The 22,774-nt window shown below is 44.8% G+C and overlaps 1 protein-coding gene across 2 annotated transcripts in view; it reads right to left on the bottom strand.

Moving 5' to 3' along the window:
* Positions 1-22,774, bottom strand: part of PDCD11 (programmed cell death 11) — a 43,327-nt gene that overhangs the window by 6,332 nt on the left and 14,221 nt on the right. For both annotated transcript variants that reach the window (XM_045438769.1, XM_045438770.1), the window contains exons 9-27: positions 22,155-22,361; positions 21,394-21,518; positions 21,150-21,210; positions 20,353-20,499; positions 18,898-19,149; positions 18,195-18,329; positions 17,228-17,422; positions 16,199-16,369; positions 15,052-15,271; positions 14,123-14,272; positions 13,578-13,693; positions 11,781-12,322; positions 10,861-10,923; positions 6,545-6,653; positions 4,619-4,708; positions 4,288-4,390; positions 3,714-3,891; positions 858-914; positions 223-345 (exon numbers count right to left, since the gene is read on the bottom strand). In XM_045438769.1, coding sequence (XP_045294725.1) covers positions 223-345; positions 858-914; positions 3,714-3,891; positions 4,288-4,390; positions 4,619-4,708; positions 6,545-6,653; positions 10,861-10,923; positions 11,781-12,322; positions 13,578-13,693; positions 14,123-14,272; positions 15,052-15,271; positions 16,199-16,369; positions 17,228-17,422; positions 18,195-18,329; positions 18,898-19,149; positions 20,353-20,499; positions 21,150-21,210; positions 21,394-21,518; positions 22,155-22,361 — 3,044 coding nt within the window. The remainder of the gene's footprint in view (positions 1-222; positions 346-857; positions 915-3,713; positions 3,892-4,287; positions 4,391-4,618; positions 4,709-6,544; positions 6,654-10,860; positions 10,924-11,780; positions 12,323-13,577; positions 13,694-14,122; positions 14,273-15,051; positions 15,272-16,198; positions 16,370-17,227; positions 17,423-18,194; positions 18,330-18,897; positions 19,150-20,352; positions 20,500-21,149; positions 21,211-21,393; positions 21,519-22,154; positions 22,362-22,774) is intronic.

Genomic DNA, 22,774 nt, shown 5'->3' with positions numbered 1-22,774 from the left:
ATGCCATGCTCTTTGGTGTCCAAAACACCAGTAAGAATAATTCAAAACGCTTTTAAAAGTATAAAACATCTCAGAATTTACAAACTGGTGGGAACTCATTGACTCCCCTTCCTTCATATTGTCTCCAGAGGAGGTGACCAAGGACCACCACAGACCACGGACCAGCACAGGCCGGGGAGGGCGTCGCATTTGGCCCATGCCCCCGCGCTCCACCTCACTCACCCAAAGAGCACACCGTGCGGCTGGACAGACTTCACATAGCCCCTCAGGAGCTGCCCTTCCTGAATATCCTGGATGGAGTTAATCTCAGCATCAGTTATTTTGCTCTTCGTCTCCGGGTTTGTCCTAAGAATGAAAGGCTTATTATGTACACATATCTCAACCCTCCCTTTCCCATCCACTCCCAACTCACTTGTGATAATCAAACTCTACATCCAAGAATATAACTCTGGACCTGACTGTAGGATATGACAACCTCAGAGCCCAGCCCCACTCTCTCCTGAAGTCCTGTCAGCCTTGGCCTCTGAAACATCCATTTCTAACCATGGAACGAGCGGACTTCAGGCCAATCCACTTCATGACATGCCACTAACTACGGAACCCTGGGAACCAGATCATCTTCCCTTTCCAGGGCCACTGTGTGGCCACCTTGAACACCATATTCAGATGTCTGAACCTTGCCCTGGGCAGCAAGAGTCTGAGCAGACACGTTCTTGTGGCAATGTGAATGGCCACAGCTTTTCTGGATAAAGATGGGGCAAGGTAGAAAGTGCACAAGCAGAGAAGAAAGGGGGGAAGCCCAAAGTTCTGTGCAGCCTTTCCTCAGTGCCCTCCTTGTCCCCACCACAGACACTCACCTAGACGATCGCAGCGACAGAGTCAATACATGGTCTGTAGCAGACAGGATGTAACACCTGGAATGAGAGCAAAAAGAGATGTTGACTTCTCAGCATCCCAGGAAACAGCAGAGGGACTCAGCCTCCTCTCCACAAGGCTGACCAACAAGCAAGAGTGAGGGGACATGACACCTGGGCTCTGTTCTTCATTCTGTCAAGAACGTGCTGAGGGACTCTGCACAAGTCACCTCCCTGAGCCTCAGTTTACTAGTCAATTACTACCTACTCTTCTTACTCAACAAAGGTGCTGGGAGTAGAAAATGAGAGGGGGCATGGAGCCCTCGGGAAGAGACACAGAGCCATGTGGTGGGTACTCAGGAGGTGTCACCAGCCTGACACTGGGTCCTGGCAGTGTGTAATCTCAGCCACTAACCACCGGAAACCATGACCAGTGACGACCTAGGTGTTAGGGCAGGATCACGGCAGCAGATCAGAGGATAACAGATCAGTGAGTCCTAAGCAGGGGAGGCTTCCAGGAAGGAAAGGAGAGTTTACTCTTTGGTTAAGGTTTCCAAACTTCATTCATTGAAAACAGCACTTAGCAACCCAAAGTTGCAGTTTCAAAATATAGAATCTTAGCAGTAGAAAGGATCTCAGCAACAGTCCAAAGTTTTCCCATGACACACACTTGCCTCCTAGCCCACAGCATCCTCATTCCCAAAGCAGGCGGGACCTTGAGGGATCATCTACATTTAGGCAATTAATTTATTATCCACATGGGACAGATAAATCACAACTGAATGTGACTCACAGGTTTGGCTACAATAAAATATATTAAAATTAAATAATTTGCTAAAAGTCACATCTGCATTTTTTAAAAATGTTTACTTATTTGAGGGGGTGCAGAGAAAGAGGGAGACACAGAATCCAAAGCAGGCTCCAGGCTCTGAGCTGTCAGCACAGAGCCCGATGTGGGACTGAAACCCATGAACGGTGAGATCGTGACCTGAGCTGAAGTCGGACACTTAACCAACTGAACCACCCAGGCACTGCCACACCTGCATTTGTAAGCCCAAGAAGCAAAGCAGAGATCACCCTGGATTTCTCATTCCTTTTCTTTTCCTAGGCCCTGGCTATCTCTGTGCTGTTTAGCTCAGATAAGTGGTTGTGAATTTATTATGCAGGTGCTAGTGGCTGGCACACCTGAGGTGGGAAAGAGCATTATGACTTTCCAGCCCGTCTCCTCAAGGCCTCTGCTCCACTGTTAGTCAACTTGGAGTCTCAGAAGTCTGTACTATGTCAGGCCGAAGTCCGCCTCTTCAATGCTAATTTATTCGCCCTATCAAATGACTTTAAAACTCTGAACCAGGCTCATTTTAGTGCACAAAAAATACCCCATAAAGCAGCTCCCAACTGCAAAAGGTTACTATCTTTCTGCAGAGAACACCTATAGATCAATTTTTTTCTCATTAAAAAGATGAATGCTTCAATAGGAAAACAAGCAAGCCACTTGGACAAGCAAAGAAAGCCAACCAAGAGGGAAAATGACAGTAGGAGAACTGCACACCAAAATGAGAGATCAATTTTTGCCTAGTCAATGGCTGAGACTAAATATCAAGAATAGCCAGTTTTGACAGGGATGTAAGAAATAGTCATATTTATTGTTAACAGGAATGTCAACGAGCACAGTCTTTTCAGAGAGCATTCTGGCAAAATGTATAACATTGTTTGGCCCATTAATTTTACTTTTGGGAATTTACTTCACAGATATACTTGTGTTCGTGTCCAAACATATGCACAAAGATATTCACTTCAACATTACATCCATCAACAGAGGTTTAGATAATGACTAAAGAAAGAAAGATCAAGAAATGTTAAAAATAAGGTAAAAGAACAAAGTAAATTTAGATATACTAGCACAGGAAAAGAAAAAAGTCCATGATAAATTGCTATGAGAGAACAAGCAAGTTGCAGACTATATATCAAATGAAATTCTATTATTACATAGAAGAAAATTATACCTACAAAGTCCTGAAGAATAGAGACCAAGGTGTATAATGGTGAAAAGTGGTGGAAAAAGAGGGGAGCATCAGAACTTTTCTTCTTTGGGGCACCTCGGTTGAGCGTCTGACTTTGGCTCAGGTCATGATCTCACATTTCATGAGTTCGAGCCCCACATCAGGCTCTCCGCTGTCAGCACAGGGCCTGCTTCGATCCTCTGTCCCTCTCACTCTGTTCCTGCCCCACTTGCACTCTCTCAAAACAAAACTTGTCTTTTTTTTCATACTATTTTTTCTGGTACAAAATCACCTATCACATCTATACTTTCTTTCTGTCTTTTTTTTTTTTAAAGAGAGAAAGCAAGTGAGTGGGCAAACTGGGGAGAGGGGCAGTGGGGGGGGGGTGGCAGAGTGAGAGAGAGAGAGAGAGAGAGAGAAAGAGAGAGACAGGAAGAATCTTAAGTAGCCTCTGCACTGGGCTCAGAGCCCGACACAGCCCCTGAGCCCAAAATCAAGAGTTCAGACAGTTAACCAACTAAGCCACCTAGATACCCCTCACATCTATATTTTTAAAAAAGAGAAATTTAGGGGTGCCCAGATGGCTCAGTTGGGTAAGCGTTCAACTTCGGCTCAGGTCATGATCTTGTGGTTAGTGAGTTCAAGCCCTACATTGGGCTCTGTGCTATAGCTCAGAGCCTGGAGCCTACTTCAGATTCTGTGTCTCCCTCTCCCTGTCCCCCTCCTCCGGTCACACTCTCTCTTCCTCTCTCAAAAATAAACATTAAAAATAAGTAAATATATACGTAAAAATTAAAAAAAGAAATTTTTAATCCCACATAGAGATGAAAAGGGAAAAAACACAAAAAATTTGGCCTACCTGACAACCTTCTGGGGGATGAAGTCTTCCAGGGGCATCTCCGAGTAGGAGTCACTCACGTGAAATATACTAACAGTTCCCATCTTCCCAAAGGGGAAGGAGACAGTCAGCCCCTCCTTGGGAGTCACCTTCACCACTCGGCCCATGGCCACTTCCCCTTTCTCAAGCTTGTGAGGACCTGGTAGGAGAATGAACCAGATTCAGGGAAGAGAAAGTGAGCCAAGAAAGAAGGTGGAATGCTGGCCAACCACAGGCTGGGTGGACCAGAATGATCACAAAGACCCACATTACCATGCCATGTAGTCAGGAATCCCAGGGCCATGTGGTGGACAACCCCTCCTGAGACACTTGAGAAAACCAACTATGTTGGTAAAGGTGACTCAGACAGTAGCAGAATGACACAGGCCAAAGAACAAAGCCTCAAGAGAAAAAGTGTTCCCAGAAGGCACATACTACACTGGGCTTTCTGAGGACCCCAATACCTGAGACATCCTTAAACCCGGACACTACCTGATGACTCTTTCCCACTCCTTTCTACCCCCTCCCTTCCCTGACCAGGCATTCATCACCACACCTATAAGTGAGAGACACAAGAAGGCCTTGGAAGAATCTGGGCCAACCACTGTAGCCTTCAGGGCCTGGCCAATCCGGAACTTCTTATCTGGATGTTTCAGAACCTGGAAGGACAAGAAAATTCCTTTCATGTTTAAAGAGAGGTCTGTCATTTATCCAAAACTACTGTCAGTTATCCAAAACTACAGCACTTAAGTCTCTATATCAAGTATCTCCCAAACCATTCCCTGAGTAAGTACATGGTTTCCTGTACCCACTGCAAACATATACGAGACTCTGAGTCGAGCTTAGGGAGCCTGGGTTTCCTCTCCAGGGATCTCAAGCACACTGACCTTGAAGCTGAGAGAAGTGAGCAACAAGGGAATCCTCCCCCGGATGTCTGGAGCAATCTCCACCTCAAGCCATTTCTTAACCACGTTGTACTAGAGAAAAAAAACAGGAAGGGAAATGGAATGGGATGGGATGGGATGGATATAAACATCTTTTTTCCCTTCATTAAAACACAGACTCTCCTGGGGCGCCTGGGTGGTGCAGTCGGTTAAGCGTCCGACTTCAGCCAGGTCACAATCTCGCGGTCCGTGAGTTCGAGCCTCGCGTCGGGCTCTGGGCTGATGGCTCAGAGCCTGGAGCCTGTTTCCGATTCTGTGTCTCCCTCTCTCTCTGCCCCTCCCCCGTTCATGCTCTGTCTCTCTCTGTCCCAAAAAAAATAAATAAACGTTGAAAAAAAAAAAATTAAAAAAAAAAAAAAAAAACAAAACACAGACTCTCCTAAAATCACAGGGTTGAAGGGGCCCTGTTCCCAAGGGACAGGAATCCACCCTCTACACCCCACTGCCTCTGCCATTCTCTCATTTCTCAGGCTTCACTCAGAGTCTAGCTCTGACTCTGAGCCTTTGCTAGGCTAGCCGACCATGCATCCCTCCTGGTGCCTCAGTTGATAAGAAGGCTAAAATGACCTCAGAGATGGCTTTAAGCAGCAGGAACAATTCCAATGACCACTGCAGCCTTCTCCAAGCTCAGCTGTGCCCAATAACGGTTAATCCTCTCCAGGGCTCAACATCCGATTTCTTTTTATTTTTTAATTTTTAACATTTATTTATTTTTGAGAGAGAGAGAGAGAGATAGAGAGAGAGCGAGCGCACCAGCAGGAGGAGGGACAGAGAGAAGGAGACACAGAATCCCAAGCAGCCTCCATGCTGCCAGCACAGAGCCCAACACGGGCCCTGACCCCACAGACCACAAGATCATAACCTGAGCCAAAATCAAGAGCCAGACAGTAAACCAACTAAGCCACCAAGTGCCCCTAAATCAATTTAAATTTTGATCCTTCGCTGTTTATAGGGTCCTGCCCTAAACACAGACCCCCAATTTTCTAAGTCAATTCAACAAGACATTTATCAAGCAACCACTATATACATGGCACCACAGTGATAAATAAAAACCAAACCCCACCTTCAAGATTAGAGTCTACAAAGAGTGAGTCAAATAAATATGCAAATAACCAGAGCAATAGAAATATGCTATAGGAATAAATAGAAGAACGAGTAATATGGGGAGATTATCTGTGCTGGGCCATAAAGGGTTGTAGGAAGAGAGGGTACTCTGGGTAAAGACAAGAAGGGAAGAAGAGAAGGTTTCCAGGGTGACTGGAACACAAGGTATATGAGGTCAGATTATGAAGAGCCTTAAGTACAGCTCTAAGGCTTGGGGGTTTATGAACCCCACCTACAGACAATAGGTAACTATAGGGATCAAGCATCAGTGGCATGCCCAGCTAGAATGCTTATGAAAGAAGAATCTGGCAGCAATGAAGAGGAGCTATCCCTCAAGGTCAAGCCCCATCCAACTTTTTCTCTGATACATCCCAACCGGTACAGTTTTCACTATCTCTTCCTTTCTTAAACTCCTGTTCCACTTGGGATTAGAACACATAATCTGGCACCCAGGTATGCATTATTTTGCATTGCACTTGAACTTTATCAAAGGCAAGCATCTAGAATCCAATGGTGCATTCACTTTAAATCTTGCTCTATATTGCTCTTTCCCTTTTGTACAATTAATCTATAAACATGCTGAATTGTGAGTTGCTTGCTAATTGTTTCATGTTTAGCTCCTCCATTAGGGCTTCTGGTCTTCCACAAACCGGCATGGTAGCAAACAGACTCAAATGTCTAGTGCTAATGGCCTTTGTCTCCAGCTCCTCCCCCACTTTCTTCTGAAAGAAGGAAGCATCACACTGCAAGGTGTGCACTACTCACCTTCTTCAAGAAGCAAATCACGGTCTGTCCAGCCTGGTACTGTTTAATCTTCTCCAAGGGGCTGACAGTGTGAGTGTTGAGAGCAGTGCAGCCATCCTTCTCCAGCTCACTGTTTGTAGAAAAGCAATGGAAACAGTGGGCCAACCTCTGGATAAGGCTTCTAGCTTGAAACCAGCTCCCCCAAATGGCCATGGATTGACCGTACCCCCTCATTCATGCCCACCTCCCACACTCCCACTTCCCTCCTCCAAGGAGAATGTTCATAATACCTGCACGAGAGATAATCTTTTCCATTTCGCTCACCTAGGTATGAACAAGCTATAAAGTAGTAGCCTACAATAACCTTTACAAATTTAGGAAACAAAATTGTTTTACTTCTTTCACAATACTTTAGCTATTGCTTTATAGTTTGCAGAACTGCTCTGTCAAATAATCTCTCACTGAATTGTGACAACAATCTTATGTGTGAATTAGGCAGGGTAGATACTCTTGAACTCATTTTATGCTCTTGAACCAGGAGTTGAAGTCAGGGCTCTGACTCAAAAGTCCAGGGCTCCGTCCCCTATACTACTTTGCCATTATCATTGTCTTGATTCTTTTTCTTCTCAGGAAAGCAATAAGGGGAAGTGGTTATCAGCCCACAAATCACTTCAAAGGTATCACAGAACTCCCAACTCAAGTAATTTCTAAAACAAAACCAAACTTATCAATAAGACGGTACAAATGATACTGGTAAAACTGTAACATATATCAGGCACTGGTGACTACAGAAAAATGGAAACCTTCATATACCAATAAAAATTACAAATGCATATACTTTATGATCCATTAATTCTACCCTACAGAAATCCTGGTACAGATGCCCAGTAGAATGAGTTCAAAGATGTTCACTGTGGCATTATTTATAAAAGAGAAAAACGGGGAACAACCTTAAATGTCCCCCATCAGATGGCGAACATACAGAGTTGAGCCCATTCATACGATGGACCGCTATTTTCACTACACGCACAAGAGCAGATCTCAAAGACAAAATTTGGAGAGGAAAAAACAAGTTGTAAAATATTAAGTACAGCATGACATTTATGTAAAATGTGAAAACCACACAAAACAATTTTATAAATATATGTATGTATATGTGTACATATAATTGAAATACAAAGAAGTTGGATATGTATCAAATTAATAATGGGGAATCCATCTTCTGAGGGTACAGAGAGAAGCCTCAGGAAGGGAACATCTGTAGAATGTTACTTCTTAAAACACACACACACACACGCACACACACAGAAAATCTGTGTGCCTGGCACTGTAATAGACAATTTATATACGTTATCAAAATGCTTATATGGTAGAATGAAAAAGCTTATTCCCTGAACAGATGCCACTGGAATGTCTCTGTTATTGGCTAAATTGTGTCACTCCCACCTCCAAGTTCATATGTTGACAAGCTAACCCTCAGTATCTCAGAACATGAATGCATTTGGAGATCAGGAACTTAAAGGGGTGATTAAGGTAAATATGAATGTCAGGATGGGCCATAATCCAGTCTGACTGGAGTCCTTATAGGAGGATTAGCCTACAATGCAACGACAATAAAACCTCATTAAAAACTGGACTTGAGGGGCGCCTGGGTGGTGCAGTCGGTTAAGCGTCCGACTTCAGCCAGGTCACGATCTCGCGGTCCGGGAGTTCGAGCTCCGCGTCAGGCTCTGGGCTGATGGCTCAGAGCCTGGAGCCTGTTTCCGATTCTGTGTCTCCCTCTCTCTCTGTCCCTCCCCCGTTCATGCTCTGTCTCTCTCTGTCCCAAAAATAAATAAACATTGAAAAAAAGAATTAAAAAAAAAAAAACAAAACCGGACTTGAATAGACATTTCTCCAAAGAACATATTAAAAAAAAAAAAAAAATGACCAACAGCATAGGCCAAGGCACTTCACATCACTAACCATCTGGGAAATAATCACCACAGTGAGATTATCACCTCGCACCTGTAAGGATGGCCATTATCAAATACACGGAACACAAGTGTTGGCAGGGATGTGGAAAAAAGGGAATCCTTCCCTGCACACAGCTGGCAGAACTACAGAATGATACAGCTGCTATGGAAAACAGCATGGAAGTTCCTCAAAAAATTAAAAACCACCATATGATCCAGCATTCCCACTTCTGGGTATATATCCAAAACAGGATCTCAAAACAGATACTTGTACACCCATGTTGACTGCAGTGTTAGCCAAGATGTGGAAGCAGCCTAAATGCCTGTTCACAGATGTATGAAGAAAATGTGGCCTACACATACGTGCATTATTAATCAGCCTTAGAAAAGGACAATCTGCTATATGCAACAACACAGATGAACTTTTAGAACGTTATGCCAGTCAGAAGGACTGGCCATGACTCCACTTACATGAGTTATCTAAGTAATCAAACTCAAAGAAACAGAAAGTAGAATGTTGGCTGCCAAAGGTGGGGGGTGGGGGAGGGTAGGGATAAATGGAGAGTGGTTCAATGGGTATAGAGTTTCGGCCATGCAAGATGAAAAAGTTCTGGAGATCTGTTTTACAATAATGTGCACATAGTTAACAAAACTGTGATGCACACTTAAGAACTGTTAGGAGGGTAAATTTATGTTTTGTGTTTTTAGCACAATTAAAAAAAAAAAAAAGAAAGAAAAAAGAAAAAGGGAAGAGATTAGAACACAGATATCTACAAAAAGAATACCACATAAAGACACTGGAAGAAGACAGCCATCTGCAAGCCAAGGAGGGAAGACTCAGAAGAACCAACCCTTGTTAATTAAACATATCTACCCTTAGCTTGAATACATTACTTGACCTCAACTTTTCATTAAACAAGGTATACACCACAGGTGAAGATCTGGCAGACTGAAGCGACCAATAAGGTGAAGTCTCTGTTCTCACAACAAAGACTAGAGAAGGACACGATCAAAATCTACAAAACTAAAGTAACCACAGAGTAAACAAATAGGAATGTGTGCATCCAACAACTCTCATTATTCTGGAACTAAGGGGCTTTACTTTGAAGTTCCAAGAATGTTGTTAGCACCTCGAACTCAACGTTCCAGGAATATCTGCCTATCTCAGGCAAGCCTTCCCAGAAATATTCCACTTCTATTCTGATACCTTCAGGACACTGACCAAACATTGCTCCCTGACAACAGAATACTACTCAGCCATAAACAAGAATGACATCTTGCCATTTGTGACAAAATGGAAAGACCTAGAGAGTATTACACTAAATAATAGACAAATAACTCATGGTTTAACTTCTATGTGGAATCTAAAAAACAAATGAATAAACAAAAAAACAGAAATAGACCCATAAATGCAGAGAACTGATGGATGCCAGAGGGGAAGTGGGTGGCAAGATGGGCAAAATGGGTGAAGGGGAGTGGGAGATACAAGCTTCCAACTATAGAATTAGTAAGTCACAGTGATGAAAGGTACAGCATAGGTAATGTAATCAATGGTATTGTAATAGCATTTTATGGTAGCTACACTGGTGAACATAGCATTAAATATAGATTTATCCAATCATTATGTTGTACACCTGGAACTAATGTAACATTGTGTGTCAGCTATAATTAAAAACAAAAAAAACAAAACCTTACCCCCCAGAAGTTACTAAAGAGGCTCTTCTATAATATCCCCAGGCACTTAAGATTTACAACCTGTGTGGATCCCAGGGCTGACTTTGAAGAGCCATTCTCTGTCATGTGTATCTAGCTTCATCCATTGATGACCCATTAATTTTAGGAGGCTGAGTTTTTAATGGAGGAAGCAGAAGCAGATAGATCCATGGGTCCAAATGCTTAAGATCCTCAGGAAAAAATGATCCCAAACTGGATCCAACACTAAATGGAACTAGTATTCCTCCACACAGAATCCCTAATTGAACACCCCTCTACAAAATCCACTAGAACATGACCTAAAATGCCAGTCACCAAGCAGTAGTCTCTACACTCAAAGAACAGGTATTCTTGGTTACATGTTTTTTATTCTGGGAATTACTGAGTTTTAGAAAGTTGGGTTTAGAGTAAAAATGCTTCTTTTTGTTACATGCTGACAAACAGAACTGCAACCAGTCTTTTAAACCCTAAATACAGCTTTTACATTAAGTTTCATATAATTCTTCTAGCCCTATGAGAGCCAAATATCCCTACTAAAGAAGTAAGACAACATGGACAGAGAGAGGCAAAAAAAGCCACAACACTGGCAGAATCTAGACTAGAACTCAGGTTCCTAACTCCAAAGCCCCACACTCTTTCCACGAGCCCATGCTGCTGGGGTTCCCTCACCTTGGCCGGACACTCAGCTCCGGAATGGTTCGAATAAATCTGGGATGACTTATTGGGAGAAACCTGGAGAAAGAAATAAGGTCAAATCATTTCTCTTATGCTCTGTACCACCGTAATCTGCACATCAGAATTTCTCTACTCCCACGAAACTGAGCTTAAAAACCACCTGGTTCCACTGCCATATCACCTCCTAGGGACGTGTCAGGCCTGAGGGTTTCCATTCTTATCCTCTGCAGTAAATGTTAAGGAGCTGGCTCATCTGATCTTTTATTATTGTCTTATTAAACCCTTATTTCCTTACAGACTACATACTCCAACTCTTTCACTCTGAAGGTAAGGAAATTGAGGTCTAGAAAGAATAGCTACTGAAATTAATAGGCAAATTATAGACCAGACTTTGAATGATTCTTCTTTTCTTATTATAACAAGGATTTCTACTGCAGTAACAATATCACATGTAGATTTAAAGAAAATGAGTGTAATTAAGGCACACAGTGGAGAATGAATGATAATAACCTCTGATGTATACTGAGCAATAGCTGTGTCAGGCAACCTGCTTGGCATACTGCATCCTAGATGTTCTTTTAGCTCTGCAAAAAAGGTACTAACCACTTATACTCTCATTTTACAAATTAGGAAAATAAAAGTTAAGTAACAACTTAAGTCATCGTCACACAATTTTAAGTGGCAGATGTGAAATGCAAACCCAGGTCTCACTTTAAACCAATGCTCTAACCATTACACCATATGCCTTTTTAAGAAAAAAAAAGGGGGGGGGGGAGACAAAAAGATTCTTTTGGTGAACATTTCTGTTAATTAGAAGAAAGTCTGATTCATGCACAACTTTTTGGAACCTGCTCAGTGCCCACAATTACAACAGTCTCCCCTCAAAGACAGCCCATCCCCCAAAGCCTCCATACTTGAATGTTTTCATGTCTCGCCCACCAATCACTCGGGCAGTGACCGTCTTCCCAACTTTCAGCTTGGCAGTAGGAGATGTGCCCACTGGAACATCATCTAGAATGTGGGAGGCATGAATACAGCCAATGATGCCGTCTTCCAGGGTCACAACCACATGAGTGGGTTTAATGGACTTGACAGTCCCTGTGACCATGTCCCCAATGGACAGGGTGTGCTTCTTCACAGCACCCACCACCAGAGCTGGATCTGCTTCCTCGTCTTCATCGACTGTCTCAGAGTCCTTCCGGGTCTGTCTCACAGTCCTCTTAGTAGCTGGCCCCTCAACAGCCAAAAGAAAACCAGTCACTCCTGGTTCTGTGGTCTTGAGGGTTAAGGAGACACCCTGTCCCACCTGCAACTTCTCTGAGTCAAAGCGGAAGGTGTCATTGAGGTGAGAGGTCAGGGAGAAGGCTGCCAGGTGGCCAGTCTCTACCAAGGAGGCGACAGCAAAGGACTCCTCCAAGTGCTGCACGATCGCCTGGTACTCACTGCCTTTCTTCAGCTGGAAAACAAAACAAAAAAAACCCACCATCCCTGCTTCTTACGGGGCACAAGTGCTCAGTCATCACTCACTGGGCAGTGCAGGGCTGGGGAAGCCCTCTTGATCCCAGGGGAGCCAGTTCTAGTGCGAGTTGTAACAAACTAGCTTTTACTTCCTTGACCTAGCCTCCCCTCCTGTTACTGAGGTGGCCTGACTAAACTCAAGGCACTAAATCAGAATCCCGGGGACTTAGCTTTTATTTTGAATTCAGATTCCTAGGTCCTATCCTAGAACTAGTGAAATCAGAATTTTAGAAGTTACTGAGGTGATTCTGAGCATAGCCGGGTGCCCCCTAATGGTTCTCCAGCTTGAAGATGCTGTGTTCCTGACTTTCATTGCTCCGCAGCATCCCATCCAATTTGTTCACCTTTTCAACCATTCACCAGAGGCATTCCTGAGAGCTTATTGTGTGCAAGGCATTTAGCCTACCTTTCCCCAAAATCCAACCTGTGCTCACGCCCTTATGTGCACCGGCTTCACTTAGATAAATTAGGGACCTGCCAGAAAACTTAGTGAGGGATTAACTTTGTTTCTATTTCTGTTTTCCCAAGTCTTAATTATAGGCAACCAGACATTAAGAATCATTATGCATGTAATTCTCTCTACCATACCCTACACAATTAGATGCTTAAGAAGTACTTTAAATGATGACCAAATATATATATCATCCAGAGGGAAATACTACAAATGTTGAGATTTCCCTCAAACCCATTCTTCTCTCACACAAAAGTGTACAGGAGAGGGTGTAGATGAACAGCCTGGAGGTCAGAAGCACCCACAGACATGTTCTGTTTGGTTCACGTGTTTTAAAAAACACAGTTTCCAATGTTTCCCACGTTTATTTCAAATAAAAATCAAATTCTGCCTTCTCTTAAAAATCAGATGCAGCAACCCTAGATGCAGATGTTCCTGCTTAGCCACAAGTCTAAATCATCTCTGCCCCTCTATGGGCTTCTCATGCCCACTTCAACTCGTTTACGTGATCTAGCTGGCCCTGGAGACTGGGTGACCACATAATTTATCACTGGAACCAGATGGCAAGTCAGTGCTATTAATAACCACACCAAGAGGTATAACCATGACCCGGACAAAGCCAGACATAATGATCCTCTTATCTATAGCCATTTGCATTAGAACCCCTGAGCAAAGTGTGTGGGGCTAAAGAGGTCCGCAATGCCTTCGAAACCAGGGGAACGGAAGTCATCCACAAGCTTACCTTTTTAGCTTTTCGATTCACCAAATCGTGGCAAAGGGAAACATGTACCTCTAACTTCAGCATATCAATATTTAAGATTACAGCCTTCTTTTTCTGCCCAGGTTCCACCTCTTGCCCTGCAGTGCAGAAAGAATCAAACACAACGTGATCACCCTCTTGGAGCAGGGAAGGAAGCATCTGCCCAAGAGTCTTGCAAGCCCTTAGGCACAAAAAAGAAAAGACAGCATCTGTTCTGGGTCTATAGGGCCTAGGAAAACCAAAAGTCTGGCTCCCATAATTCAGGTTCAGGTGTGCCTTAATTTATGCACCCTGACAGACAAAAATCTAGACTTACCCAATTATAACAATAAAAGGATTCACACCTAAACATCCTTTAACATGCTGTCAACTGCATTGATTTTCATTCATAAACGACAGGGATGACAAAATCTTCTACTGAATCAGCTCATCTACACTATGTATTTGGAAATTCTGTATCCAGGAGAGGGAACAATGAGCAAAGGATTTCCCCCAAGAACCACGAGGGGCAAGACAGAAGTGCTCACCTGCCCGATGATATCTGCTCGCTCTCAGGACCAGGCCAGGCACTGGGCCCTCACTGAACACCACAGAGCCATCCTCCAACACCTCCTGCACCTCTAGGTCAAGGACCATCCCTGGAATCATCTCAGCCAGTGTCTGGATCAACACAGAGTCTGCCAGAGACCCAAAGGAAACAGGGATTAACAAGCAGAAATGCTCACCATTCTTTTCCTTTGGAAATGTGCCGCCATGCTGGGGACGGCAGAGCATTGCAAGCACTGTGAAGGTAAAGTCACTTTGGGTAGAAATATGTGATACCCATGAACACTCCTATCGCAGGCAGAGAGAACTATGCCTCTTACCAATCCTACCTGGCCACAGTTCATGAAAGTAACCAACAAATACCACAAACACACCCTTTCCTTTGACTTCTGAATTTTCATTGCTTCTGTTTGGAATCTACCCTCTCAAGCTTCTTATTCCCAAATCCCATCAGGGTGCCAACAATCCTACCCACGGTCCAAAACAGGAAGATCAGCATAATAATTCCTCATAAAGTCTTCTAGAAGGTCCCTGTTCTATCATTCACCAGATATTTGTTGAATAAAAGAACAAGGGGAAAGGTGAATGGATTCACAACAAATGCAAACCTGAGGCCATAGAACTAAGGGAAATTTTGGTTTTGGTCTGGCAGGGAGCACAAGGGGGACCTGGAATCTTTATCTGAATCTGGGAGGTAAACAGGAATGTTCATTTTATAAACATTCACTGAACTGTACCCTACATGATTTATGCCCTTTATACAGGTTATACTCCCACTAAAAGAAAAAAAAAAAAGTTTATCCAAATTGTTTGTAGTATCTGGGAAGCCCAACAACTCATTGGAACAGATGGGCATGATGTGTGACACACGCCCTCACCCGCCCCTCATCCCCAGGCCCCGCGCCCCCACCTCGGCTGCTCATGAGGCTGCGCACACCCTGCCGCTCTTCCAGGCACTGGCTCAGGAGGAGGAGGCTGGTGGTAGCCAGGTCCCCTAGACCGCAGTCCGACAGCCGCAGAGACAGCAGCATGCGCTGCTTCTCCTCGTCCACATTGGTCACCTTTGCAACCACCGTCTGCCCCTCGACAAAATGGTCACTTGTGGAGGTCACAAACTTGTCACTCATAATCTAAAGGGAAGAGTGGGCAGAAATTAAGAAACAAGTATCTATCAAGACAACCCATTTAATATCCCCCCCCCCGAAAAGAATGTGGGGTGGGGTGGGAGGGAGAGATGGGACCCAGGACGCCCGCCCCCTCCAAGCCGTCTCTAAGCACAACTCTACCCCTCTTCCAGAAAACCATATGAGGCCCTGGCTGTCCAACCCAACCTCCTAGAGGGCACCCAACCAAGGAGGCACATCACTGGCAAGCCAGAGGAACACGAGCTGCCCATGTCTCTAACACCCATGGTAACCCTCTGCCCCATGCTACACATGCGTCTGGGGGCTTCCCCTCTGCTCCCATTGTTAAAATTGCTCTGGCAAGGATTGCAAATAAGATTTGCCCAGGGAAAAAAATCAGGGAGACAAACTTCTGGGAAGGAAGAAGTATTTATGAATTATCTGTGGCAGGAGTAACAACACACCATTTGCTTGCAGTGACGTTGGCAAGATCCCTCCCAACTCTGGGTCTCAGTTCATTCAGCAGGCATGAGGGGGTTCAACTATGGGATCACTAAGATTTTTCCCAGTCTGAAAAGTCTATGAATTTGATGACACTATGGTGGAGGGGATCATTTCAAGGGTGTTCTGGTAACAGAACACCTCAAAAACCTCAGAAGGTTGTAAAACCTGTACTCAGCTGCTCAGGAAAATCAACTTCCAGGTCTATACATACCCAGAGTATAGAAACGAAGGTGCCTTTTCCTCTAGGACACAGCCCTGCACCAGGACACACATGGCTGGGCAAGATCTCGGCCCCCTTCCCCGCAGGTGCCTTTTGCCTTGCCCCTGAAAATCTTTCAAGGCATTCGGGTATCCTGCTCCTTTCCACCCTCAGGTTCCATGACCCTAATGTCTCTCCTCCAACACTCTTGGGCATGGAACTGAACTCACAGCTTTGGGGGCCAGTCCACTAAGGCCTGATGGGAACTGGACGAACACACCGTAGTCCTTGATGCTCTTCACAAAACCAATGAGCAGCATCCCAGGATGGATTTCTGAGAAGCTCTTAGGATCCTGGCCGCCCTCCACGGTGGAAACCAAAGCTGGCTTCCTGCAAAGGAGCTGGTAGCACTTCATCAAGGAACATTCCAGAAGAGGCAGATGAACTTATCCATCCATTTCCTTTTTCCACCCTACATCCTCTGTTGCTACAATGGTCTACGCATGCAGACCAGCAACATTAGCATCACCTGGAACTTGTGAGAAATGCAAATTCCCAAGCACTGCCCCAGACCTACGAACTCTGGGGCGAGCCCAGCAAGCTGGCTGAACAAGCCCTCCAGGTGACTCTGATACACACTCACGTTTCAGAACCAGTTTTCTCCCTCTCCCTATGAATTCATCTCCAGATTACCGGAAGAGACAAAAAAAAGGGACCGGCTCAGCCCTGTGGTTTGACAGCTGGATCTGCCACAGTCTTCACACAACCCTACCTCACCTCCTCTGCCTATCTGCACTCTAAGGAGATTTTATTTTACATTCTGTGTAAATAACATCTTACTGCCTCTTTTCTGGCAGTGTCCTCCTTCGAGGTGCACGCACCAAGACCAAGGGGAATATGCTGAGTCCCATATGGGGGGGGGGGGGGGACAGGAGGAGGAAGATAGCACCTACCTTATGAATTGTTTCAGCTCAAGGGGCAGGCGCTGAGTGTCTGAGAAGGCAAGGTGTGCTACTGGAAATATCCCACTGGGACTGGCAGGCCACACCAACCCCTCTGGACTGGACTGACCAGCATCTGCTAATAGAGGACTTCAATCCTCTTACTTTCCACCAGGTCTGGTCACTGGTCTGGTTTTTTGGAGGTATTTCTGAAGTCAAATGGCTGACATTTCCCCATGGGGTTTCCAATGAAGAGCAGAGCCTGACCCAGAATCTTCCCCCAAGGGCCCATGGCTCACCAGATACAGTAAAGGATACAACATGTCCCTCACTCTGGCTCAGACACAAGACTCTGTGAAGGATGTCGCCAGCCTGGAGCCAGTGATACAACAGAGGGCCGTTGGCGACATGGTCCGACAGATGAGGTATGGGGAGGAAAGCAGGGACGTTGTGGGGCAGAACAGCCACCTCCAGCCCATCCTTGGTCTTCTCTAAAACCTTTACATCCACCAACTACTCAGGAAAAGAAAGACAAAAAATAGTACTTATCTTGAGCAGACAGCAACCACACCTGGCTCAGGCAGACATAAGAGGTATCAAGTTCCAGCACCAGGGATATGGAGAGGTCAAGATCAGAGAAGCAGCTTTCTTCCATACTGCTGCCCCCAAAGACCCCACAGGTACACACAGGCACATACACCCATACACCCCGGGACCCACTTGCACACTCATGTCACTTTTCTCCCAAGGGGAAAGACAGTCTCACAGGCTGGTCCTAGAGACCAAAGAGGAAAAAGGAAAGAGGACAGCAGTACACTGCTGAAAAGTCAGACCACAATGGTGCTTTCCTGGACAGCTTCCATTTGCTCTGACACACAGAAAGAACCCTGTCTCGAGGTCTTCAGTTCTCTCTACCCCCAGAATCTTTTTTTTTTTTTAATGTTTGTTTATTTTTATTTTCAGGGAGAGAGAGAGTAAGAGAGGGAGAAGAATTGAGAGAGGGAGAGAAAGAATCCCAAGCAGGCTCCATGCTGTCAGCGCAGAGCCCAACGTGGGGCTCGATCCCATGAACTGTGAGATCACGATCTGAGCCAAAATAAAGAGTCAGATGCTTGACTGAGCTACCCAGGCGGGTCTTTTACTAGACCCGCTAGAGGGCTAGCCCCAGAATCTTATCTAGCTGCCTTTATCTTTCCCTCCATGAATCCCAGTGCCCCACGTATCAGTGGCACCCTGCTTTCTGTCAGTGTAAACTAAAATAGCTTGTCTGGAGAAGTGCAGGTACCTGTCCAACACTAACAGCTCTTCTTTTCTTCTGACTGTGTCCCGTATGCTCTCTCTTTGGATCACCCAGCAGCTTGAAGGACAAGAGCATCCTCTCTTTAGATGGCTCACAGTTCAGCACCGCAACCTTCACCACCTGGTGAGAAACCACACTTGCCTGGTGAACTCTTCCCAGCAAGCCTATGAGGCCCTACAGAGAGCTGCCCTCAGTGAGCACTGCAGAGTGAGATACACCAAGACTTTGGATTAGATCAGAGGCAGTGGAAAGAAATGTACTGAAAGCTACACAGAATCTCAAATCAGCCTTTTGGGTGAAAGGAAGACATGAATAAATTTCTGGTACAACCCCGAGCTTTAAACAATTATTTTTCCTAGATAAACCCGACTCACTAGTTTCTTGGCACTGCCACCTTGTGGTGACAGTGGCCTCAGAGCAACTTCTGATGGGAGGGACACTGGTATGTTGTAGGTAAAGACTATTTTCTATTAGGTTGTGGGCTTGAGGTCCATTAGTTTGCTAGCTTTTGCAGAACCCCCTTGAGGGGTTCTGTCAGTTCTGTTCTACAGCTCCTCCACTCAGCTGGCTCAAGCCCACTGCCCCACATGCTCATTCCTTATCCCTTAAAAAGTAGTCCTCCTACAACTCCTTAAAATCTGTGTTCATGGGGTCACCAAGGATAAGGGCCTATCGAAGGAAAGGTTACCTGGCCAGTGTAAAAGACCCTCTCTGGGTCAGGGACATACTCAGCACTGAGCTCGTGCTTGGGCACTAGACCCTGCACATCATTGTAGAACTTCACAATGCAGCCATAGTCCTTGACTCTGAGGATGAAGCCGTGTGTCTGCAGACCCGGCTTGGCATCGGCATAGCAGGTAATGGCAGGCAGTTTGGACTCAATCAGGGTTTTCTTCAGGGTCATCATCAACTTCTTGGCTTCGGGATCACAAAGCAAAACCTAGGGGAAGGATACTAGCCGTCATCAAGTTACCCGTTATCAAGAGAGCCACTGGACTAGTCTCTGCAACCTCTGAACCCAAAGGCCATGGTCAGTGCCTGAGAACCTGCTATCTCTTTGCCTCTGAGTATTGTCAGAGGCAAATCCTCCCTGCTCCCTGCTGGGACGACAATCTAGGGAGGATTCACCTATTTCAAATGTACTTCCTCCCACATAACAGAATGAACCATCAAACCAATTTACCAGCTCAGTACTGTGTATTAGTTATAAATTAAGGCCGAGAGATCCAACCATCTCTCATCCCTCAGGTTATCTCCTAAAGGGCAGAGAAATTCCTCTACTTCTAACCTCCTGACTCCACTATTGTACAATCTTGCACCAATGGGTGATCAATACCTATTTTGACTCAATAATGAAACAAAATGAGAGGAAGAACATCTAACATTGTGACTGGCTGCACAAACCAGGCCCTATGCTAGCCACTGCTAACCACATGTAACCTTCACAACTCTGCAAAGCTTCTCTTGGGATTCAAGACTTTGTTATAAACCACTCATATTTCGGCAACTTAGCTTGTCTATTTCTGGGCCTGACACACATCGCTTGCTCCTCCTCAAATCCTTTCCAGTTCAAGTACCACCTCTGCCAGAAATCTAGAAGACATTATTGTCATAGAGACCTGAATTTGAAAACTGGTTCTGCCATTTATTAACTCTGTGACTTCGGGCAAGAAATTTCACCTTCCTAAGCTTTCACTTCCACACCCGCAAAATGAGGATAACAGTACTTACTTTATACGGTTGTTTTCAGGATTCAATGACATAAAGCATGTCATGAGCCTAGCATAGCAACTGATACAAAATACATGTTACACTGTAGTTACTACTGACATCATCAATTATTCTTGCTGGCCCAGCCCACTGTCACCTCCCCTTTGAGATACGATTATGGCACATAGCCTGTACCAAACCATGTGACAAAAGGTCGCACAACAGCCTGCTCTTTTCATGTATGAATATTTTAACTCTCAATTATATTACACAGTTCTCAAGGGCAGAGACACACTTTTCTCTTCCCAATGCCAGGCACAGCACCACAGATGTCAGATGGTCACTTTGTGGAAAAAGGCAGAAACTTCAGCTGAAAAGCAATGCTCTCTTCCCATCTGGCCAAAACCCCAAGGAGACCCTTCAAGAAGCTCACCCGGCACGTGACCTCATCCCCAATGTGGTATTTCTTCTCTGGATTCTTTATCAGGATGTCGGCCAGGTGTATTGGAGGTACCAGGCCCCTGATTTGTTCGCCCACTTTCACCAGCATCCCATATGGCTTTATGGTCAGCACCGTGCCCTAGGGAGTCCAAAGAAAAGAAGTCATCATGCCTCAAGAATGGTTTTTCTTCCACCTCTTACAACAAAGCATGTCACATCTCTTTCAAAGCCCACCTTTCCAGACTAACTGTGCCTGTTTTTCCAGATGTCATGGGGTAAAGCACATACCCCACACTGATTTGAAGGCAGTATGGTTGATTCATGGGAATCTTCACATCTTTTTGTGGGAGCGTGTTCTTTCTGCCTACCTCACAAGCACATTCTCTGAAGGAGAGATCTATGTCTCCTAAGGAATGAACTCTACATATAAAGGAGATCTGCTCAACTGGGGCTAAATGGTTAGACAGGAGAGGCAACTGCAAGTGACTTACTAACATCACAGGAGCTCAACTATCACAAAATTAACTTTTGACCTGGTCTAATAAACACCATCAAACCCCAGGATTTATGATCTACTGCCTCTGTGTAGCTGGGTGATGCTATTAAGACCTTACCTTGAAATTAATTACAAGTTACTCCAGGGAAGAAAAAGAAATGCCAGTTAACAGGTAGAGAGAAGGAAGGTGACTTTAAATGTGTTCACATGACAACTAATAAGCTAACAGTTAACCTGTGAACTAAAGAATGTCTGAAGGTGGAAGGGTATCTAATTATGTGCTTGAGTCTTACCTTTACCAATGCCCCAGGTTTGATGTCATGGTACCTAAGGTATTGAGCTTCAATAACAGATCTAGAACAAAAAGAAAATACAAGATCACACAAACCAGGGCAGAGGCTACCTAAAATTCAGGGCTACCAGAATCATGCTGGCAAGAAAGAGAACCCTCACCAAGCCAGGCCATGAGAAAGTGTGAACGTGCACGCACAGAGGGGCCCATCTCCACAGCCCCACATGCGCTGATGACAGACTTACGTCCTCAGAGAGAGCAAAGCCAGTTCATCCATTTGGCTGTAATCGATGATTCTACACTTGTGGGTGTTCCCTGGCTTGAAGGCCTCGGCATTGAAGACGTTCTTAGAATCGGAGAGATGGCTGAGCTACAAAGTACCAAGTGATTAAGGACAAGCCAGACTGTAGATCTGAGGCAATCAGGTATGGAAGCACGTGACATAACTCAACACATTTATCACATACCATAAAAACAGTAGTCTGATTGCCTGTTAAAATAATTCTAACTAAAACACTGTTCTTTACTATCATAGACTCTCTATAAGGTCAGAGAACAGTCTAGATCATGGATCAGTATACTATAGTTCACAAGTCAGTGCCTATTTTTATAAATAAAAGTTTTATTGACCACAGCCATGCCCTTTCATTTACATACTGTCTATGGCTGCTTTTGGCTTTAACAATAGAGTAGTGAGGACAGAGATCATATGGCCCACAAACCTGGAATATTTACTATCTAGCCCTTTCAAAAACTTTGCCAAGTTCTGGTATAGATCTTAACACACTCTTGTACCTACCATCAACCAGGTATCAAAATAAGTCAAATTAATCCTGAAGAATTCTAACAGAACATACATTGTTCTAATCCCTGTATAGAGTCCACCACACTTGGGAATATTCAAAAACAGGAAACTAATACAAAGGATGAAGGAAACAAACAAGGACCCACGTATCCCCAAAGTCCTTCTAGGGGTAAATCCTGGTGAAACAAAGAGCCTCCTCACCCGGGCATAGGCCAGAGCCCCATCCTTCAGCCTGAAGGTGGCCCCAGCCTTGCTGGAAAAGCTCTGGACAGGAACATCCTCCAGCACTGCTCCCAGGTGCTGGCAGGAGAGCCGGGTGAGTGAGCGCCCAGGCTGCAGGAAGATGGGGCGCAGGCTCAGCCTCACAGCCCTGGTCCGAGGATGGACACAGAGAACACAGGCCCTTACCTACACAAGGGAAAGAGCATAATGAGCAGGAGGCACACAGAATATAACGCACCTAAAGCAGACCTTCAAAGGCCAAGACTCAACATGTGCTGACCAGGTTATGGATATAAGTACTCCTATCAGCTTGTGCGATCAAGCAGCATGTGGAAACATCCAACAAAATGTCCCAGAAGGACTATATCCAACTAAATCAATGCTTACTCAAGGTCAGCAAAACATATTAGGGTCCCCTCAATACCATGAGGCTAATAATACATATGCAGCAGAAGCCATGTACTGGCATCACTGTATCAGAGGCTCATCTGAAATACACCAGAAACAGCCTGCTCTGAGCACAAGGCTACCGCACACAAAACGCCTGCACTTTGTTTACAAATATGATTATAAAGAGAAAAAATTATTAGAAAAACGTT

This window comes from Leopardus geoffroyi, chromosome D2, assembly GCF_018350155.1.
Source record: "Leopardus geoffroyi isolate Oge1 chromosome D2, O.geoffroyi_Oge1_pat1.0, whole genome shotgun sequence".
Taxonomy (NCBI): domain Eukaryota; kingdom Metazoa; phylum Chordata; class Mammalia; order Carnivora; family Felidae; genus Leopardus; species Leopardus geoffroyi.
This window is presented reverse-complemented; position numbering and strand designations above follow the sequence as displayed.